The 20008-nt window shown below is 41.6% G+C and overlaps 1 protein-coding gene across 2 annotated transcripts in view; it reads left to right on the plus strand.

Annotated features, from left to right (window-relative positions):
- Window positions 1–20008, plus strand: part of LPIN2 (lipin 2) — a 102457-nt gene that overhangs the window by 42149 nt on the left and 40300 nt on the right. For both annotated transcript variants that reach the window (XM_062201417.1, XM_062201416.1), the window contains exon 2: window positions 13118–13318. In XM_062201417.1, coding sequence (XP_062057401.1) covers window positions 13127–13318 — 192 coding nt within the window. In that variant the 5' untranslated portion in view covers window positions 13118–13126. The remainder of the gene's footprint in view (window positions 1–13117; window positions 13319–20008) is intronic.

The following is a 20008-nucleotide window of genomic DNA, read 5'->3' on the forward strand; positions in this document are numbered from 1 at the left end:
TATGTGCTTCCATACTGCCTTAAAGAAAATGTTTTGATGATCCAAAATCTGAATTTATTATCAGTCTTGACAATTAAATTTAACACTAGCCTCACGTCTTCTAATTAAAAAAAAACAAAAACATTGTTTTCAGGTAGCAGGCAGTTTTCATTGGGTTATGCTGAGGTGTTTTCTTGCAAGTTTGCCAGGCTGATTTAAAAAAATTTTTTTTACTTGTTTATTTGAGAGAGAAAAGATGCATTTTCATTCCCTGGTTCATTTTCTTTTCTTTTTTTTTTTTGACAGGCAGAGTGGACAGTGAGAGAGAGATAGAGAGAAAGGTCTTCCTTTTGCCATTGGTTCACCCTCCAGTGGCCGCCGCGGTAGGCACGCTGCGGCCGGCGCACCGCGCTGATCCGATGGCAGGAGCCAGGTGCTTCTCCTGGTCTCCCATGGGGTGCAGGGCCCAAGTACTTGGGCCATCCTCCACTGCACTCCCTGGCCACAGCAGAGAGCTGGCCTGGAAGAGGGGCAACCGGGACAGGATCGGTGCCCCGAGTGGGACTAGAACCTGGTGTGCCGGCGCCGCAAGGCGGAGGATTAGCCTAGTGAGACGCGGCGCCGGCTCCCTGGTTCATTTTCTAAAAGCCCACAACTACTAGGACTGAGTCAGGCCATAGCCAGGGGTCAGGTACTCAGTCTAGTTCTTCCATGTGGGTGTCAGGAACCTAATTACTTGAGCCCTCACCACTGCTTCCACAGATTCCACATTAGCAGGAAGCTGGAGTCAGGAGCCAGGCATCAAGCCAGGCACTCCCTTGGAACTATGCTTCCCTAATACGGCTCATCTTCATAATTAGTCATGAAATTTTAAAAACAGAACTCAAGGAAATTCATTTCTTTAAAAACCTCCCAAGATAATTTTTATGTATACAAAATTTTGAACCAAATTAGTAAATAACTTCTCTAAGTCCAATCTCAAAGAAAAGTTCCTTGCCAAATCTGGGTTTTTTCCCCCATGTATCTAAGTTGATCCTTTTCTTCACTCAGTAATATTTACTGAATCCTAACTATTTGTTCAATGTGTTTCTAGCTCTGTTTAGCATGATTACCATGATTTTGGCATGATCCTAACTACTGTTTCCTTTCCCATAGATTCTGCCCTCAGTCAGTCTCCAAGCCTTACTGATCCCAGTCCCCGTGTGCCTCTTCTGCCTTAGACCTGTATTTTGTCTCTTTTCTTGAATTTGTTGCAGTGGTTTTGGAAATGGTCTGTGTTTTAGCCTTCTTCTGTCCAGTTCATCTTCCCCACATGATCAGATATTGTCATTCCATGGCTAGAACCATTGATCATGCCTCTCGCTGGTGAGGTAACTTGCATGCCTCTTGCCTTCATGATGTAACAGCCTTGTATCATCTCATCTTTGCTTCTCAAACTTGGCTTATCTTCACCATATGCTGATCTCTGTCCCTGGGGCTCTCCTTTTCCTACTCTGATAAACCCTCACACTTAGTTGTACTCCTGGAACAAATATTTTCTGCTCCTTGAAGTCTTCCTTGACTCTCTCAAGCAGAATTTTCTCTTTGCCTTTTGAGAGCTTTTCTAAAAGTAACCAAAATGTCATTATTGCAAGATGTTATACAAGTTAAGACATAATTTGTTATGTCTCTTTACTCTTGGTAGAAATAGGGTCCCCCATGAGAGGAGGGCAGTTTTGTTACCTATGTATTTTAAGGACTTACTGTGGCTTCTGGCATAAAGTAGGTGCTCAGTTTGTTTTGCTGATACAAAACCAAATCTTACCAGAAACAAGCCAATAAAATGGAATTTGGTATTTGATTAAAAATCTGTTGTTTTTGATGATGGAGTTATATAGTCTTTTTTTTTTTTTGACAGGCAGAATGGACAGTGAGAGAGAGAAAGGTCTTCCTTTGCCATTGGTTCACCCTCCAATGGCTGCCGTGGCCGGTGCACTGCAGCTGGCCCACCACGCTGATCCGAAGCCAGGAGCCAGGTGCTTCTCCTGGTCTCCATGCGGGTGCGGGGCCTAAGCACTTGGGCCATCCTCCACTGCACTCCTGGGCCACAGCAGAGAGCTGGCCTGGAAGAGGGGCAACCGGGACAGAATCCGGTGCCCCGACCGGGACTAGAACCCGGTGTGCCGGCGCCGCAAGGCGGAGGATTAGCCTGTTGAGCCACGGCGCCGGCCAAGTTTTCTTCTTACAGACTTCCTTTTTCATTGTGACAAAAAGGTTATCTGCAGAACTTAGTGTATTGAGGCAGTTTTCTGGGAGATACTGGGTTTTAATTTACAGATTCTGTACACAGGTCCTAGAAGTGAAGAGAGTGCTGTTCCACCAGCTGCCCTACACTGCTGGACAGAAAGAGACCTGCCACATTTTTGGGAGACATTTGGGGTTCTTGTTCTGCTGAGGACCTGGGAGCAGTAAATTTTAGATGTGGAACTGCCAACATTTCTTCATGGATTGATTCACCTTCTAGGAAGGAGATCACTTGAGCCTTAATGGACCAGCTATTTTCTGGAGTGGACCAGGTTGGACCAGGTTGTTCCTTGTTGTTGCTGCTGTTTCCCATTTCTTATTTTATAAGAATTAAAAGGTAACTAATAAAAATTAAATTATGGTGTTTACTAGAGTGGAGAGAGTACAGAGAAGGAGGAGATGGGATATCTGCACCGCCATATTTATAGCAACACTGTTCACAATAGCCAAAATATGGAATCAACCAAGATGTCTATCATCAGATGAATGGATAAATAAAGTGTATTATATATATGCACAGTGGAATATTATTCATCTATAAAAGGATGAAATTCTACCATTTGCATCAAAATGGGTACAACTGAAGGTCATCATGTTGAGTGAAATAAGCCAGACGTAGAAAGACAAATACCATATGTTTTTCCATTTATGTGATAGCTAAAATTTGAAAAAATAAGAAATGCCTGTATATCAGTATTGCTGCAAATATTGTTTATCAAACTTTGCTTTATGTCTTGTCACACCAGTGGCTAAAAAAAAATCTAGACCCAAATAAGTTCCCATAAGATGTGGGCAAACTCTTGAGGCTTTACCTTCTGCCCTCCCTTACCAGGGAGAAGCTTACAAGTAGGTGCTACTGTGAAATCAGTGTTCCTTTTCATTATCTATATTCAGGTAAACAAATTTCTTAGTCTCCAGAATACTCCAGACTCTGATGTGGCCACCTCTGTAGTACTCTGGGGTTCTTGGAGAAAAATTGTAAGGATTTAGTACAAAGTGAGTTCAGCTCTCAGATCTCTTGGCCTTAAGAGGGACACCAGGTGATCCTGGGATTCCAGTGATTTAAACCACAGGTGGGAGGTAGCAGAGAAAGTTAGGTCTCTTGAGTTGAGGTGGAGCTCGGTTCCAGTGAATAGAAATCTTATAAATACCTCTTGTCTCATCCTCAAATACAAAATAATGCAGGCCTTGTGTAATGAACATTCTCTTCTTGAAGACCAAGTGTAGTGTTTTTGAGAAAGTTTTTAAAAAATGCTAAGCACTAATCAAATGCAGAATGTAATTGGGTGTCTTGGAGGACTTCGGTCCAGGAGCTTAGGCATAAGCTAGAATGTCTAACTAGGTAACAGTGTCCTTTATTTCTTGAAGCATCTAGGAGCCTCTGTTCCCTCTTAGTACTTTCCTTGCCTCTGTCAGCAGGTTAGGTGGAATGACAGGTTATTTGATGAAGGCTGCTTTATTCTCTGTCCATAAGCCTGATCGTGTTGCCCCCAGGAAGTCTGCTTTATAGCCTTGACCTGTGATTCAGTGGGAGGATTGGTAGTAGATGCAAGGCCACTTGGAGGTGCCTTACACAGCACCTGACACATGTGCAATATATAAGAAAATGTATTTGTGCTATTTGTTAGTAGTAGTACTGCAAATATATAAACAAACTTTTGGAAACAGATTTTAATGATAATTGGAATAGAATGCGTCTATTTTATATTGATGTTATAAGTTGTTGTATTTTAATAACCATCTTGTATCTATGGTTTTTGTCTTTTCCTGCACTGAAGTTATTTTTGATTGAATGTATCACCTTAAAATAATTTGGGGCAGTTTTTGTAGGAGGAAGGTGTGTATTTAAACCTATTTACTGATGCATTCAATTTATAAATCCCCACTACAAGTCATGATGTTTTACTTTAGTTTCTTTTTTTTTAAGCCTATTTATTTTTAAAGATTTATTTATTCATTTGAAAGATAGATTTACAGAGAGGCAGAGGCAGAGAGGTCTTCCATCTGCTGGTTCACTCCTCAAATGGTCACAATGGTTGGAGCTTTGCCGATCTGAAGCCAGGAGCCTCTTCTGGGTCTCCCACGCCGGTGCACATGTCCAAGGACCTGGCCTATCTTTTGCTGCTTTCCCAGGCCACAGCAGAGAGCTGGATTGGAAGTGAAACAGCCAGGGCTTAAACCAGCGCCCATAGGGGATGCCAGCACTGCAGGCGGCGGCTTCACCTACTACACCACAGTGCTGGCCATACTTACTTTAATTTCTTCAATGCTCGGGAAAAGATGCTAAGCATCTAAGCCGTTGTATCTAGTTTTGTGTATCCTATTGAGAAAGACAGACAGCTCTATAAATTGATCTGTCAAAAGTGAAAGTATGTCCAGTCATTTTAAGGAGTAAGAATTTTTAGTCCTAGTTGTAGTATGTATTAATGTCATCTAGAAGAGGATGGCTAATGGTCAGTGTGATATCTAGTAGACATGGTAACCAGAGTCATCTGATATTGCTGTGTGCTTCTTGGTGAAGCAGTGAGACTCTGTCAACTGGAAGTATCCCAAAATTGAAAATCAGCACAGCATATTACATTTGAGAAGATACTTGTCTTAGTCTACTCAGGCTGCTTATAACAAAATACCGCAGATGATATGTGGCTCACTAAATGTGGTTAAGCAACAAATACTTATTTCTCACAGTTCTAGAGGCTGGGAAGTCCCAGATCAAGGTGCTAGAGGATTCAGTGTTGAAAACCCTCTTCCTGGCTTACACACTTCTTGCTGTGTTCTCACATGGTGTGGGTGAGAGAGTGGAGAGGGAGTTGATTTCATTTTCTTTAAAACTAGAAAGAATAATATCCATCTGTAAGCTGGTTCTGAGGTGATAATGCATATATAAATGTAAGACGTTGCAATGTAGTAAGCTCTTAGAAAAGTTTCTGCTTCTGTAATTATTAACAAGATCATATTTCAGAGATATGCTAGCAGCATTTTGATACTTTAAAAAAAACTGGATGAGTTCTTCCATTCCAAGAATCAATAAGTGCATTTTCATATTTTCACGTGTTCTCATGAACCTCACGATAGGGATGCTGGTCCTCAAATGTCCCTCAGTTGTTCATGAGGGCATCTTCACATCCGCCTGCCCTTCTGATTATGTATACTGTCTACTTTTTCTCTAACTTCTTTGTAAGATTATTATTTAATAGGCAGAGAGAGAGAGAATGATCTTCCATATGTCAGTTCACTCCCCAAATGGTTGCATCTAACAAGGGCTGGGCCAGGCCAAAGAGGCCAAAGCTAGGAGCCAGAAACTCCATTCACATTTCTCACCTGGGTGGTGAAGCCCAGGCATTTGGCCATCTCATGCATTAATAGGAAGCTGGATCAGAAGTGGAACAACTGGGGCCGGCGCTGTGGCTTAGTGTGAAGCCACCATCTGCAGTCAGTATCCCATATGTTTGCCGGTTCAAGTCCTGGATGTTCCACTTCTGATCCAGCTCTCTGCTATGGCCTGGGAAAGCAGTGGAAGATGGCTCAAGTCCTTGGCCTCCTGCATATGCATGGGGTTCCCAGAAGAAGCTCCTGGCTTGGGATAGGCACAGCTCCAGCCGTTGTGACCCTTTGGAGAGTGACCGGCGGATGGAAGGCCCCACCCACCCACCTCTGCCTCTGCATCTCTGTAACTCTGCCTTTCAAATAAATAAATAAATCTTAAAAAAAAAAAAAAAAAAGAACAACTAAGCCTCAAAGCAGCATGATGGGATGCTACCATTGCAGATGGCAGTTTTACCCACTGTTCCACAACATTGGCCCCTCTCTTGGTATCCTTTTCCCTGTCTCTTGGGATGTTTCCCCATATATGGCTTGGATTACATAATCATCAATGTTTTCTGCTCCTGGTTCAGAGTTTGGCTTTCCCGAACATTGACCAGGGCAGTTTGGTGTCAGAAGCCTCATTTCTTTGTTTTTGGGCTTTGTTGCTGTTACTCAGTTGCCATGTAGGAACCAAGTTTTATGGTGCTGCAGTCGTGCTTAGAGGCAGCTGTTCAGCACATCTGCTCATGTGTGTGATGATCAATTCTTTTTCCTTCAGACACAGCCATGAAGAAATCTCTTCCTTCAGCTTTGTTGGGTGACCCTTCTAGCAGTTTTCTGCTTATCACTCCCAGGGCATAGTACATGTTAAGGCACTGGATCTCCCTTTACTTTTGTTTTCCCAACTTTCATGTAATGTCAACAAAATTGTTTCATATATGCTAAGAGAAAACTAGTGATTTGACAGCCTGTATTTTTCTGCATTTAGCAACTAGCATTTATACAATAGATTTCTATCTGTAACAGCACATCCCTTAATCATGGTAATTAAAATCATCTTGAATAGATGTAGTTACACTTAATTATGGATTTTATGCTTTGGTTGATGTACACTGCCGCACATTTTTATTTATGAAACTGTTGTTTATAGCTGGATTCAGGTGCTTAAAAGTTATTTTCATTGTCTTAAGAAAAGTCCTATATAGTCACTTAAAATATGTATTTATTTGGAAGAGAGACAGGGAGAAAGACCTTCTGTCCTCTGGTTCACTCTCTGAATGCCCTCGACAGTGGGACTGGACCAGGTGAAAACCAGGATCCTGGAACTCATTCTGTATGGGTTGAGGGATCCAACTACTTAAGCCATTATCTGGTGCTTTCTAGAGTATACATTAACAGTAAGCTAGATCAGAAGAAGAGCCAGGACTGAAGCCCAAGGACTCTTGTATGGGATGTGAGCATCCTAAGGTGGCCTCTTAACCACTGCACCAAATGTCTGCCCTTAAATTTTTTGAATTTTCTGTAACAAAATTAATTTTAATATTGCCAGCATCATTCAGGTGTTAAAATGGAAATGGCATAGAAAATTAATTAATTTTAAAAAAAAATTATGTAGGATCTCTGTCTTTAATGTGCTGTACATTGCTATTTAATGCTATAATTAGTAATCCAATGGTAGTTTTTTCACTTTATGTTGCTATATGGGCAAAATGTTGAAATATTTACCTAATATATACTAAACTGATCTTCTGTATACAAAGAGAATTGAAAATGAATCTTTACATGAATGGAAGGGGAAAGGGAGCGGGAAGGGGGAGGATTGTGGGCGGGAGGGAAGTTATGGGAGGGGGGAAGCCATTGTAACCCATGGGCTATACTTTGGAAATTTATATTCATTAAATAAAAGTTAAAAAAAAATAAAAAAAATTAAAAAAAAAAGAAAAAAAATATTCCTATTGTTTACTCGGGATTTTCTTTGTACTTTTACTGGGAGGTTTTCCTGCCTTCACCTTCTTTCATAGTGATGACAGTGTTTCTGTGTGCAGCACATCCTTAAGCATCTTTTGTAAGGCTGGATAAGTGGTGACAAATTATTTAGATTTCTGTTTGTTATGGAAGGTCTTTATTTCACCTTCACTCATAAATGAGAGCTTTTTTTTGCAGGGTACAGCATTCTGGGTTGACAGTTTTTTTCTGTTAAGATTTGTAATGTATCTCACTATTCTCTCCAAGCCTATAGGGTTTCCGATGAGAAATCAGCTGTGAGTCTAATTGGAGATTGTCTGAAAGTGATCTGGCATTTCTCTCATGCCTGTTTTAGAATCTTCTTTATGTTTTACAATGTAGAGTTTGACTACAGTGTTTCATGGTGAAGATCTTTTCTGGTCATGTCTGTTAGGAGTTCTATGTGCCTCCTGTATGTGGACATCCCTTTCTTTCTCCAAAGTAAGGAAGTTTTCTGTAATTATTTCACTGAAAAGGCCTTCTAATCCATTCTCTTTCCATGCCTTCAGAAATTCCTGATACCAATATGTTGGGTCATTTGATAGTACCCTGTAAATCTTCAATACTGTTTTTTAGTTTTCTAATTTCTAATTCTTTTTTTTTTTTTTTTTTTGGCCTGACTGTAAAATTTCCAGAGGTTTGTCTTCTAACTTGGATATTCCTTCTTCTGTCTCACCAAGTCTATTGTTAAGGCTTTCTGCCACGTTTTTTATTGATCTATTGAATTCTTCATTTCTAATATTTCATTTTGATTTCCCTCTAAAATTTCAATTTCATAGGCAGAATGTTCATGTATGTCATGTATGAATTTCTTCATGTCATGTATGAATTTCTTTGTGGATTTGCTTCTGATACTTCAAGTAATCCTACAATCACTTTTTTGAATGCCGTTTCTGGCATTTCTTCAACCTCTTCATTTTCACATTCTAGTATAGAAGTGTGTTCCTTTGAAGGCCTCGTGTTTTTCTTCTTATTCTTGTTTCTTTAATTGCTGTGTTTATTTTTAAGCATTTGTGGAGATACTGGTTGGTTTTTTTCCCTGTGATGGCTTTTATCTTTGGACTATTGCCTCTGTGGCTTAGTGGAGTGTCCGCTCTTTCGATGAATACCCTGAAGCATGTGTGGTCAGGCAGTTTTATTCAATGCTCCAGGGTGAGGGAAGTGTCCAAAGTGACACCCAAATTGGGCATGGCAAATCTCTTTTAATCAGAGAGGAGGTTTAATATGTTCTGTCGGCATAGCCTCATGCTCACCTCCTCTCCTCCAAGGAGACCAGAGCCTGGTTGCCATCCCTAGTGGGTATAATATGCATTCATGCTGTCAGAGAACAACACAGACAATGCATGCAGTCCTCTGTGTGAGCACGGATCCCACAGCAATGACCCTACCTGCAACAGGGAATCATGGAGCTCTGAACATGTGGAGCCGCCCACAGTGACTATCGAAGACCCAGCCACACCCTGTGCCCTCACACGCAGTCACAGTGTTTTCACAGTCCTAGCACACAAGGCTCCCACAGTCATGAGCACCCAGCCCCTGTCAGTTCTCCCAGCCAGACTCAAGCATCTCCTTTCAGCTAATTACTGGGCCCATGGACAGGAGCTGGCACAGCTGTTACATATGTCCAAAATGGTGCCCTCCCACTCTCAGCTAGTTACAAGACACTGGTGCCAGCTGGTTGGGGAGAAAAAAACGTGCCACCCCCTTTTTTCCTCTATATTTACTGGTATACTGTCCCTTACAGGGTTCCAAGCCAGACTCACACCGCAGCTTTATTGCCAGTGGCTTGGGCTGCTGCAGTCTGGTTTCACTTTACTCTCTCCAAAGCTGGTGATGAGGCTGTAGGCTGCTGGGGCCTTGAGTTGTGTATCTCCATACCCTCCACATGGATCTACAGTGTCCCTCTAATTTGCATGGAGTTTCCTCTGCCATTTTCTCCCTAACTCTTCCCTGAGATTTAAGTCTCTCTACTTTTTTTTTTTTTTTTTTTTAACTATCTTCCTCCAGATTAGAACAGTAAGCTCCCTCCCTTTCTGCTATCTTGGTGTCTATTCAGAAATATTCTTTTTTTTTTGACAGGCAGAGTGGACAGTGAGAGAGAGAGAAAGGTCTTCCTTTTGCTGTTGGTTCACCCTCCAGTGGCCGCCGCGGCTGGCACGCTGCGGCTGGCGCACCGTGCTGATCTGAAGGCAGGAGCCAGGTGCTTCTCCTGGTCTCCCATGGGGTGCAGGGCCCAAGGACTTGGGTCATCCTCCACTGCACTCCCGGGCCACAGCAGAGAGCTGGCCTGGAAGAGGGGCAGCCGGGACAGAATCTGGCACCCCAACTGGGACTAGAACCCGGTGTGCCGGAGCTGCAAGGCGGAGGGTTAGCCTATTGAGCCGCGGCGCCGGCCCAGAAATATTCTTAACACATAAGAATTGTGTACCATGACCTTAAGAAGTAAGGACCAGGGACCAGTGCTATGGTACAGTGGGTTAATGCCCTGGCCACAAGCGCCGTCATCCCATATGGGCACCGGTTCGAGACCCGGCTGCTCCATTTCCTGTCCAGCTCTCTGCTGTGGCCCGGGAAAGCAGTGGAGGATGGCCCAAGTCCTTGGACCTCTGCACCCATGTGGGGGACCCGGAGGAAGCTCTAGGCTCCTGGTTTCGGATCGGTGCAGCTCCGGCCATTGTGGCCATTTGGGGAGTGAACCATCATCGGATGGAAGATCTCTCTCTCTCTCTCTCTGCCTCTCCTTCTCTCTCTGTGTAACTCTGACTTTCAAATAAATAATAAATTTAAAAAAAAAAAATAAGGACCAAAAAAGATGTGTATATTCTCTTTTCTTCTAAATTGCAGTACTCTCTTCTGAAATAAAATGCAGTGTGATATTCACAGGGTGAATCAGCAAGTGGAAGATGTTTGGTATCAGTGGCCATTAGGGAAGTGTAAATGACAGCCAGCATGACTGCATATTTGTCATCTATGGCTAAAGAGAAAATAACAACAATGCTACACTGTGATGTAGATACCAGATAACTAGATCTCTGATGCACTGCAGGGTAGGAATGTAAAAAGATATAACAGCAACTCTGGAGAAGTTTGACAGTGTCCTAAGAGAACTAAGTGTGCAATCAGCAGTTGCAGTCTTGCACATTTGTAATAGCCACAAACTGGAAACAGTTCAGCCCTTCCTCATTAGGTGAGTGATAAACTGTGGTTCGTCTGTACCAGGGAACACTACTCGGCAAGAAAAAGGAACAGACTGTTGATAGAATACCTTGGATAAATCTCCAGAAAAATATACTGAGTGACAAAAAGCAGCCCCAAAAAGTTGCATGTTGTATCGTTCCATTTGTATAACTTCCTCTTTAAAATGACAAAAATTATAGAAATGGAGAATAGATTGGTGGTTGCCAGGGATTAGGGAAGGAATGAGGTGATAATGAAGTAAGTGTGGCTACAGGAGAGATCCTTGTGATAATGGAAGTATTGTGAATCTTGAGTGTGTCGTTGTTGATATTCTGACTGTGAAGTTGCACTAGTTACTCCATGTAATGAACACATGAGGTTGGGGCAGGTGTTTGGTGCTGCTTGAGATGTTTGCATCCCATATCAGAGTTCCTGGGTTTGAGTCCTAACTCCACTCCCAATTCCAGCTTCCTGCTGGCAGGCACCCTGGGAGGCAGCAGGTGATGGCTCAAGTAGTTGGGTTTCTGGCAGTCAACATGGGAGACCTGGATTGAGTTCCTGACTCCCAGCTTTTCCCTGGCCCAGCTCTGGCTGTTTTAGGCATTTGTGTCTCTCTGCCTTTCAGATAAATAATAAAACAAATTTTTTTTAAAGTATGAGACAGAGGTATTTCCAACCATTACATATGACTCTACACCGATATTAAATTAGAAAGGTTCATTTTGTAAAATATGAGATGTTACGTGAATGTTCTGATTAAATGCTGTTTCCTCCCTGAGTGTTATTTTTTAAGTCAAATTTATTAGTGATTCATCTGATTATTCCTTTATTCATTCAGGAAATAATTGAGCACTTGAAATGTACTTAATCTTGCTTTTCTGTCAAGGTCAGGTCAGTCTAAATCCCAAATGACTGCCAACTTGTAATTGTTTTATAATTACTATATAAAGATGCCACCTTACTTTATCATTTAGGCAGCAAATTCTGCAGAAAAGTGTACATTGCTCAAAGCCAGCTCTTGTGTAGGCATATTTCAGACATTGCTAACATTGGTTTTAAAATATTTTTCAAGGTATAATTATTCTGTCTGTTTCATAATGTAGAACTGATGAACCTTGTGTGGAAGAGCAGGAAAAAAAAATACTAGAATCAGGGCATTACCTGGTTCATCTGAGGAGAGTAGAGTGAGTTTCTGTATAGGCAGATGTCTTGTAGGCCCTAATGAGATGGAATTCATTCTTACAGCCCCACTTTAGACTTCCCTGACAACACGGAATGTGCCCTCTGGAACTTTTCAGAGCATGGAACTTTGAGCTCCAAGGTAGCTCCAAAGCTGGGTTCAGAAAGACAACTGTGGCTATGGTGAATAACTTGGAGAATAGTTTGTCATACATGTGGTTCAAGGAAAGTATGTCTCTGGTCTTGGTCTGCATCACTCCAGTCCCCTGGAGAATGACTTGCACTTAATTGTGCTTTGGATAGTATTAAGGTGTCGGTGTCTAACAATTGCACTTTGGTAGCTCAGTAGCTAGAAATGAAATCTGACAACCTTAGGACTAAAGGGTGAATTTCTTTTCTTTTTTTAAAATTAATGGAAGGATTGAGGGGAGGCATAGGAACAAAACCAGCCCCAGCTTCAGCTGCCCTCCTTTGACCCTTGCTGGAGGACTCTTCGCAAACCTCTGATAATCCTCATTGGAATAGTGAATTGAAGTTGAGGAACCAGACTGTGCTTTGAACTTTGTGGAACACATGTATATGTTTAGGCATTGAAGAGATTTTTTTTCCTTGGAAGTAGTGTTAGAAGTGGATTAGACCCAGACCTCCCATCAGAGTTTATTTAATCTAGCATATATCTGAGACATAATATTCCATTAATAGTTAAATACTGAACCCAGCTCTCACTTGCTACATTGTGTTGTTGAAAGGTGAGATGATTTTTTTATATATGTATATAATTTGACTGCTGTGGCCAAAATAAATGGATAGCCCAGTTCCAAATGCTGCATCAGCAGGACAGCAGTGAAGATAGTCATGGTTCTTGGTGATTCTGTGCAGGTCCTGAAATTTGAAGAAAAATCTCTAATGGCAGTTGGTACTATCCTTTATGGTAAGAAAAGAAAAGGCAGTTTCTGTGTCCTCAGTCTCTGGTGGGGACAGCCTGTCAGATACAGGACAGCTTGGGACTGTATGTGTCTGGAAATGTATAAAGACAGTAGTAGCATCAGACTGATGGGTTTAAGACCAGCAAGATTAATAGGGATATGAAATCTGGTGTAAAAATGAACAATGTAGTTTCCCACTATTTCTTTGTCATTGTCATTAGCGCTACAAATTTGTTAACATCAAATTTTTTTTTTTCTTACAGTCTCAAACCATGAATTATGTGGGACAGCTGGCTGGGCAGGTGCTTGTCACTGTGAAGGAACTCTACAAGGGCATTAACCAGGCCACCTTATCTGGGTGCATTGATGTCGTCGTGGTGCAGCAGCAGGATGGCACCTACCAGTGTTCACCTTTCCATGTTCGCTTTGGGAAGCTGGGAGTCCTGAGATCCAAAGAGAAAGTGGTGAGTTGCAGGGCACAGCCTGTCCCTCATGGAGGGGAAAGTTAGTGTCAATGAGTAAAATGCTATTGGTAGCTTTGGGGACTTTTTTTTTTTTTTAAAGATATAAATGATGTTGAAGGCAAGTGACACAAAAAGTCAATCTTTAGATATCGATTTTGAAGTTGCTTATAAATTCAGTAAGTTGTAATATGGGAAATTTCTCCAAGGGGAAAAGAAACTGAAAATAATTATGATAATCCTATATGTTGCTACTAAGAAGAACAAAACTAAAGCTAGAATTATACTTGTGGATGTTAGGCTTATTTAGAAAAAGAAAAATTTCCTTTACCTTATATTGCACTTTAAAATATTTAGGGTAATGCTATCATATGGAATTGGCTGACACAATCAGCATATTTCCTAGAGGAAATTAATTAATGGTATATTTTATTTGTTTTAACAAAGCTTAAAATCTTGTGATCTGAATTCAATCATTGTTACCAGCACTTGTCCCTAGGTATGATGGACATGCCACCTCACAGACCATACTGGTTGGCTTTCATTTGTTATAGGAAAGATTCCTTCAGAAGATATTTATGTTGGTTTTTCTTTTTATAGATATAGATACAGATATAGATATATAGAAATACAGATAATATCCATCTATCCTCTTCCCTTCTGGATTTGGAGATATTGAAATGTTTGCCAGTGTATCTGATACCAATCAAGCTGGAAAATTTGAGTTAGTAGTAAAATGTTGCAGGTACCTAGTAGCATTTTCTTTTCGATTCTTGCCCCAACAGTATCTGCCTAAATAATGTAGAGGTTTTGTCAAGGTTTTAAAGCACAGTGAATCTTTAAAAAGAAAGGGGGGGGGTAGTCAGCACTGTGGCGAAGTGGGTTAACTCCCTGGCCTGAAGTATGGGGTATCCCATATGGGTGCCGGTTCGAGACCCAGCTGCTCCACTTCCTATCCAGCTCCCTGCTATGTCCTGGGAAAGCAGTAGAAGATGGCTGAAGTCCTTGGGCCCCTGCACCCACTTGGGAGACCCAGAAGAAGCTCCTGGCTTTGGATCAGCGCAGCTCCGGCCATTGCGGCCAATTGGGCAGTGAACCATCGGATGGAAGATTCTCTCTCTCTGCCTCTCTGCCTCTCTCTCTCTCTGCCTCTCCTCTCTCTGTGTAACTCTTTCAAATAAATAAATAAATCTTAAACAGAAAAGCACAGTGAAAGATCCTCATAGCTGTCTAGCACAGATCTAGATCTATGGCATGAGTTGGAAACATCTGTTTTCAACTTTTTGCTATTTGACACAGTTTATCTCATTCTTTAAACAGAAGTTTCCATGTATTAAACTTGCGTTATGTTGAGAGTAAAAGAGAATGAATTTCACAAAATTCAGTGTTCTTTCTTTTTATTCTCCCTTCAGGAAAAACTCATTTCTAGGTGTTAGAATATCAATTTCCACCTGAGAGTACTGTTTAGAATAACAGGGCTTCTGTGCTCTGGCCTCTGCTCCCAGTCACCCTTTAGAAAGCAAGAGCAGTTGCAATTTGCTGTGTGTCTTAGAAACTTTCCTTTGTAAAAATGGTGTTGTATAGCTACAGTTTAGCTTCTCTGTTATTTTTTCTTTCTTTCAGGTTATAGTAGCTAATAGTAATGTCAGGGTGAATCTATTTTGGGGGAATCAGCAACAAACTTTATACACTGGAATTTCCCATCAGTTGTGCAAGGATCTCTGTAAAACTGCTTCTAGGGCTTTTTTATTTTTATTTTTCTGAGATCCAGGTTTTTGATCATATTGGATCAGTCTTCTGGCCTTTTGAGATGGAACCTGCAGGCAGTTTTACTTTACAGAAGATTTGTGCATCTGCAAATGGTGACTGAGCACAAGATAGCTTTTTCTGCATGCTGTGTGCCTCTGATTTAGGAAGTAATTCAATTTCTGTGCAAGGCTTCACAATTCATTTGTTTGAACATTTCGTCTAGCCCTTGAGTTCCTAGTAGGAGCGTATCCCTAAGATGCAGAAAAAGAGAACAGTTCTTTCTCACTCCCTCAGTATCCTGGAAACCCAAAGGATAGGTTTGGGAGAAAGTTTGGCCATTTGATTTACCAAAACACATCATGCCTGTAACATTAAAATTGAATCCATATCTACTTTGAGATATGCTGGAAATTTGTATTAACTTTTTTTTTGCATTGAAACTTCTGTTTCTTTGCATTGATTCTAATTTTAAGTAAGTTTGTTAGAGAAAGCTTTTCACTGATTTAATATAAGGCCTCATTTTTAAATGTGGTGATACCTATGAAGTGGACTTGAAGTTATAACCATGCTAAAACTACTGTTTAGAGAGCTGCAGTATAATAATTTTGATTACATGTTCTTGTTTCATAGAACATCAGTACTCCTGGTGTATCATAGTAACTCAGGAGTTTAATTTTAGAAGGTGAATCTGTACCTGATATTTTTAAATATTAATTTGGATGCCTTATCACACAACTGATGATTTAATTATTTAGAAAAAAAAAAAAAAAACCTGGCGGGGGCGGCGCCATGGCTCACTTGGTTAATGCTCCGCCTGCGGCACCAGCATCCCATATGGGCACCGGGTTCTAGTCCCAGTTGCTCCTCTTCCAGTCCAGCTCTCTGCTGTGGCCCGGGAGTGCAGTGGAGGATGGCCCAGGTTCTTGGGATCTGCACCCGCATGGGAGACCAGGAGAAGCACTTGGCTCCTGGCTTCGGATCGGCGCAGCACCAGCCGTTGCGGCCATTTGGGGGGTGAACCAACAGAAGGAAGACCTTTCTCTCTCTCTCTCTCACTATTTATATCTCTAACTGTCGAATATATTTTAAAAAAAAGAAAAGAAAAAGAAAGAAAATAACCCTGGGGCCAGCACTGTGGTGTAGTGGGTAAAGCCTCTGCCTGCAGTGCCAGATCCCATATGGGCACCAGTTCAAGTCCTGGCTGCTCCTCTTACCATCCAGCTCTCTGCCATGGCTTGGGAAAGCAGTAGAAGATGGCCCAAATTCTTGGGCCCCCTGAACCCACATGAGAGATCTGGAGGAAGTTCTTGGCTCCTGGCTTCGGATTGGCCCAGCTCTGGCCATTGTAGCCATTTGAGGAGTGAACCAGTGGATCGAATACTGACTCTCTCTCTCCCTCTCTCTCTTTGACTCTGCCTCTGTAACTTTGCTTTTCAAATAAATAAATAAATCTTTAGAAAGAAATAAGTTAAATAACCCCTGTTATAAATGTTACCATTATGGGTAACAAAAATCTACCTCTTAATAAAAGCAAACAAAGCTTGCAGAGCTGAAGTTCAGGGGCATTTGTTCAGTCCGGATTGTATTAAAGTTGTTAACAGAATTCGTACTCCCCACCTCTTAGCTCTGTCACCTTGTTTGGATTCTTTTTAATGTGAGATGGCTGCCAATGCCTGAAGCTCACTTAACCCATTGGAAAGACAACTTTCTACAGAAGTATAGAATAGTGCTTTCAGACTTGGATTATGTATCTTGGGGAGTAGTTCATGTTGCCCAGTATGAAGTTTATTGATTGGCCTGACTTGAACAACTGTTCTACTTCCACTCTAAAAATATGCCTGAAATACAAAGTCTGAAATAGAGAATGAATTGATCCCCAAAAGACACTGGAGATTGTCTTAGACAAAGAATGATATACAAAATCAAATGTGTGCTACATCTAGTAGTTTCTCAGAGTATATCTGTTCTACTTCAGCATCTCAGTTCTATGCTGTGTGTGTTGAGCGAGAGTGAGCCACAGTGTAAGAACTAAAATTATATGGAAATGAGTGGTTTTGTTTGTTTTTTTTTTTGTTGTTGTTGTTGTTTGTTTTTTTTTTGTTTGTTTGTTTGTTTTTTTGACAGGCAGAGTAGACAGAGAGAAAGGTCTTCCTTTTTGCCATCGGTTCACCCTCCAATGGCTACTGCAGCCGGCGCACCGCGCCGAAGGCAGGAGCCAGGTCCTTTTTCTGGTCTCCCACGGGGTGCAGGGCCCAAGCACTTGGGCCATCCTCCACTGCACTCCCGGGCCATAGCAGATAGCTGGCCTGGAAGAGGGGCAACCAGGACAGAATCCGGTGCTCCGACCAGGACTAGAACCTGGTGTGCCGGCGCCGCAGGTGGAGGATTAGCCTATTGAGCCATGGCGCCGGCATGAGTGGTTATTTTAGAATCCAGTTTACTAGAATTTAATAAAACAAGTGTCCTCTTTAAAATAATCACCTAGGTTGGACGTTGTGGCACAGTGGGTTAGGTTAAATTGCTTGCTTGGGACTTTGGCATCCCAAATCAGAGTGCCAGTTCAAGAGTGGCTGCTCTGCTTCTGATCTAGTTTGCTGCTAATGTGCCTGGAAAGCAGCAAATGATGGTTCAAGTACTTGAGTCCCTGCCACCCACTTAGGAGACCTGGATGGAGTTCCAGGTTCTTTGCTTTGGCTTGGCCCAGCTCCTGCTGTTGCAACCATTTAGGGTGTAAGCCAGCAGATGGAAGATATCTCTCTCCCCCTCCTTCTCCCTCCATATCTCTCTTTCCCCCTCTTCCTCTCCCTCTTTCCCTCTCCATTTCTTTCTCCCTCTCCCTCCCCCCCATTTCCTTCTCCCTCTCCCTCCCTCCCTTCTCTCCCCATCTCTCTCTTTCTGCCTTCAGATAAGTAAAATTTCAAGTAATCACCTTAGGAAGGATTTATAACAACTTAGTGCTTTCTCTCCATAAGTATTTTAAAAAATCCTTTTACTCTGTTGCCTAAAGAAGTCATGGCATACCCTTTTTAATAGCTTCAATATTGGCACAGTGTGAGGTTCAGTTTAATTTTTGGAAAGACCAAATTCCATTCAGAGTCGAGAGAGTAAACGATAAGTAATTATACTCGTATTGAGAAATGTCATATTTGATCCCTAGAAGTAAGGACTTTGAAATGTAATTTTTCTAAGATGGTATATAAACAGTTTAGACTGAATTTATATCCTAAAGAAACATCATTTTATTTTTCCCGGCTGTACTGGGTAAATGGATAACTTCCAGAAAGGACAATTATGAGGGATAGTTGAATCTGTTTTTTTATTAAATATAAAATAACTTTAAATATTTCATTTGTTGTTAATTTATCCTAAACAGAGTTTATACAATAATAACTGTTGTTTTAATTATATTCCGTGTCCAACATCTGGTTCAGTAATTTTAATTAAAATTTTTAGATCATCCTGAGAAACTTAAAATTTAAGATTATGGAGCTAATTTAGTTTTTCCCTACCTTCTTGCTAACAATAGTTCAGAAAAATAATTTTTTTAAACTTTTTTAGTTCTCATGTAACTTTTTAAGTTAATATTCTGATTGTAGAAGAAGCTGCTGCTGTTAGAGCTGCTTCAGAAATTTCAGATTGTGCTAGGTATTTAGGTGACTTCTGCCAGTCTGAGTTTCTTTGCAGTGACTATTAACAGTAATATGTAAAACATTAAAGAGGCTGATTGGAAAATGAGTTAATATTTGTCCCATGCAAACTGATTTATGAAATTGTTTCTGGAAAATTAGTTTTTGTGTTAAATTACTAGCATTCTTAAGTCACCTTGAGTTTTTCCTCATTTTAGTTTCCCATTTTCTAATTTTTCTTTCATAACATTGCTGTTTATCCTTTTTTCCAATTTATCCTATTTTCCAATTTCTATTATAGTTAACATACAGTAAATTAACATATTTAAAGAATATAGTTTGATAAATCTTAACGTATGTTTGCACCTATTAAACCATCACTGCAATCAAGATAAGAACATTCTTTTTTTTTTTTTTTTTTTTTTTGACAGGCAGAGTGGACAGTGAGAGAGAGACAGAAAGAAAGGTCTTCCTTTTTTTGCCGTTGGTTCACCCTCCAGTGGCCGCCGCGGTAGGTGCGCTACGGCGGCGCACCGCGCTGATCCGATGGCAGGAGCCAGGTGCCTATCCTGGTCTCCCATGGGGTGCAGGGCCCAAGTACTTGGGCCATCCTCCACTGCACTCCCTGGCCACAGCAGAGAGCTGGCCTGGAAGAGGGGCAACCGGGACAGGATCGGTGCCCCGACCGGGACTAGAACCCAGTGTGCCGGCGCCGCAAGGCGGAGGATTAGCCTGTTGAGCCGCGGCGCCGGCCCAAGATAAGAACATTCTATTGTCCTTAGTTCCCTCCTGTTTTGTTTTTTTTTGTTTTTTGTTTTTAACAGGCAGAGTGGACAGTGAGAGAGAGAGAGAGAAAGGTCTTCCTTTACTTTTGGTTCACCCTCCAATGGCTGCTGCGGCCGGTGCGCTGCGGATGGCGCACCGCGCCGATCCGAAGCCAGGAGCCAGGTGCTTCTCCTGGGCTCCCATGCAGGTACAGGGCCCAAGCACTTGGGCCATCCTCCACTGCACTCCCGGGCCACAGCAGAGAGCTGGCCTGGAAGAGGAGCAACCGGGACAGAATCCGGCGCCCCAGTCTTGATTAGAATCCAGTGTGCCGGCACCGCAGGCAGATTAGCCTATTGAGCCGCGGTGCCTGCCAGTTTCCTCCTGTTTTTGACAGTTCCTCAGTCTTTGTTTTTCTTGATGTTGATTTAATTTTTTAGCTTTTTATTTTTTTGGTTAATTTTTAGAGTTAAGGACAAATTAAAATGAATTTTAAAGTGTTCATGTTTCACCCAACTTCTTCCCCTAATGTTAACATTTTATATGACAGTTT

Source organism: Lepus europaeus, chromosome 9 (assembly GCF_033115175.1).
Source record: "Lepus europaeus isolate LE1 chromosome 9, mLepTim1.pri, whole genome shotgun sequence".
Lineage (NCBI taxonomy): Eukaryota > Metazoa > Chordata > Mammalia > Lagomorpha > Leporidae > Lepus > Lepus europaeus.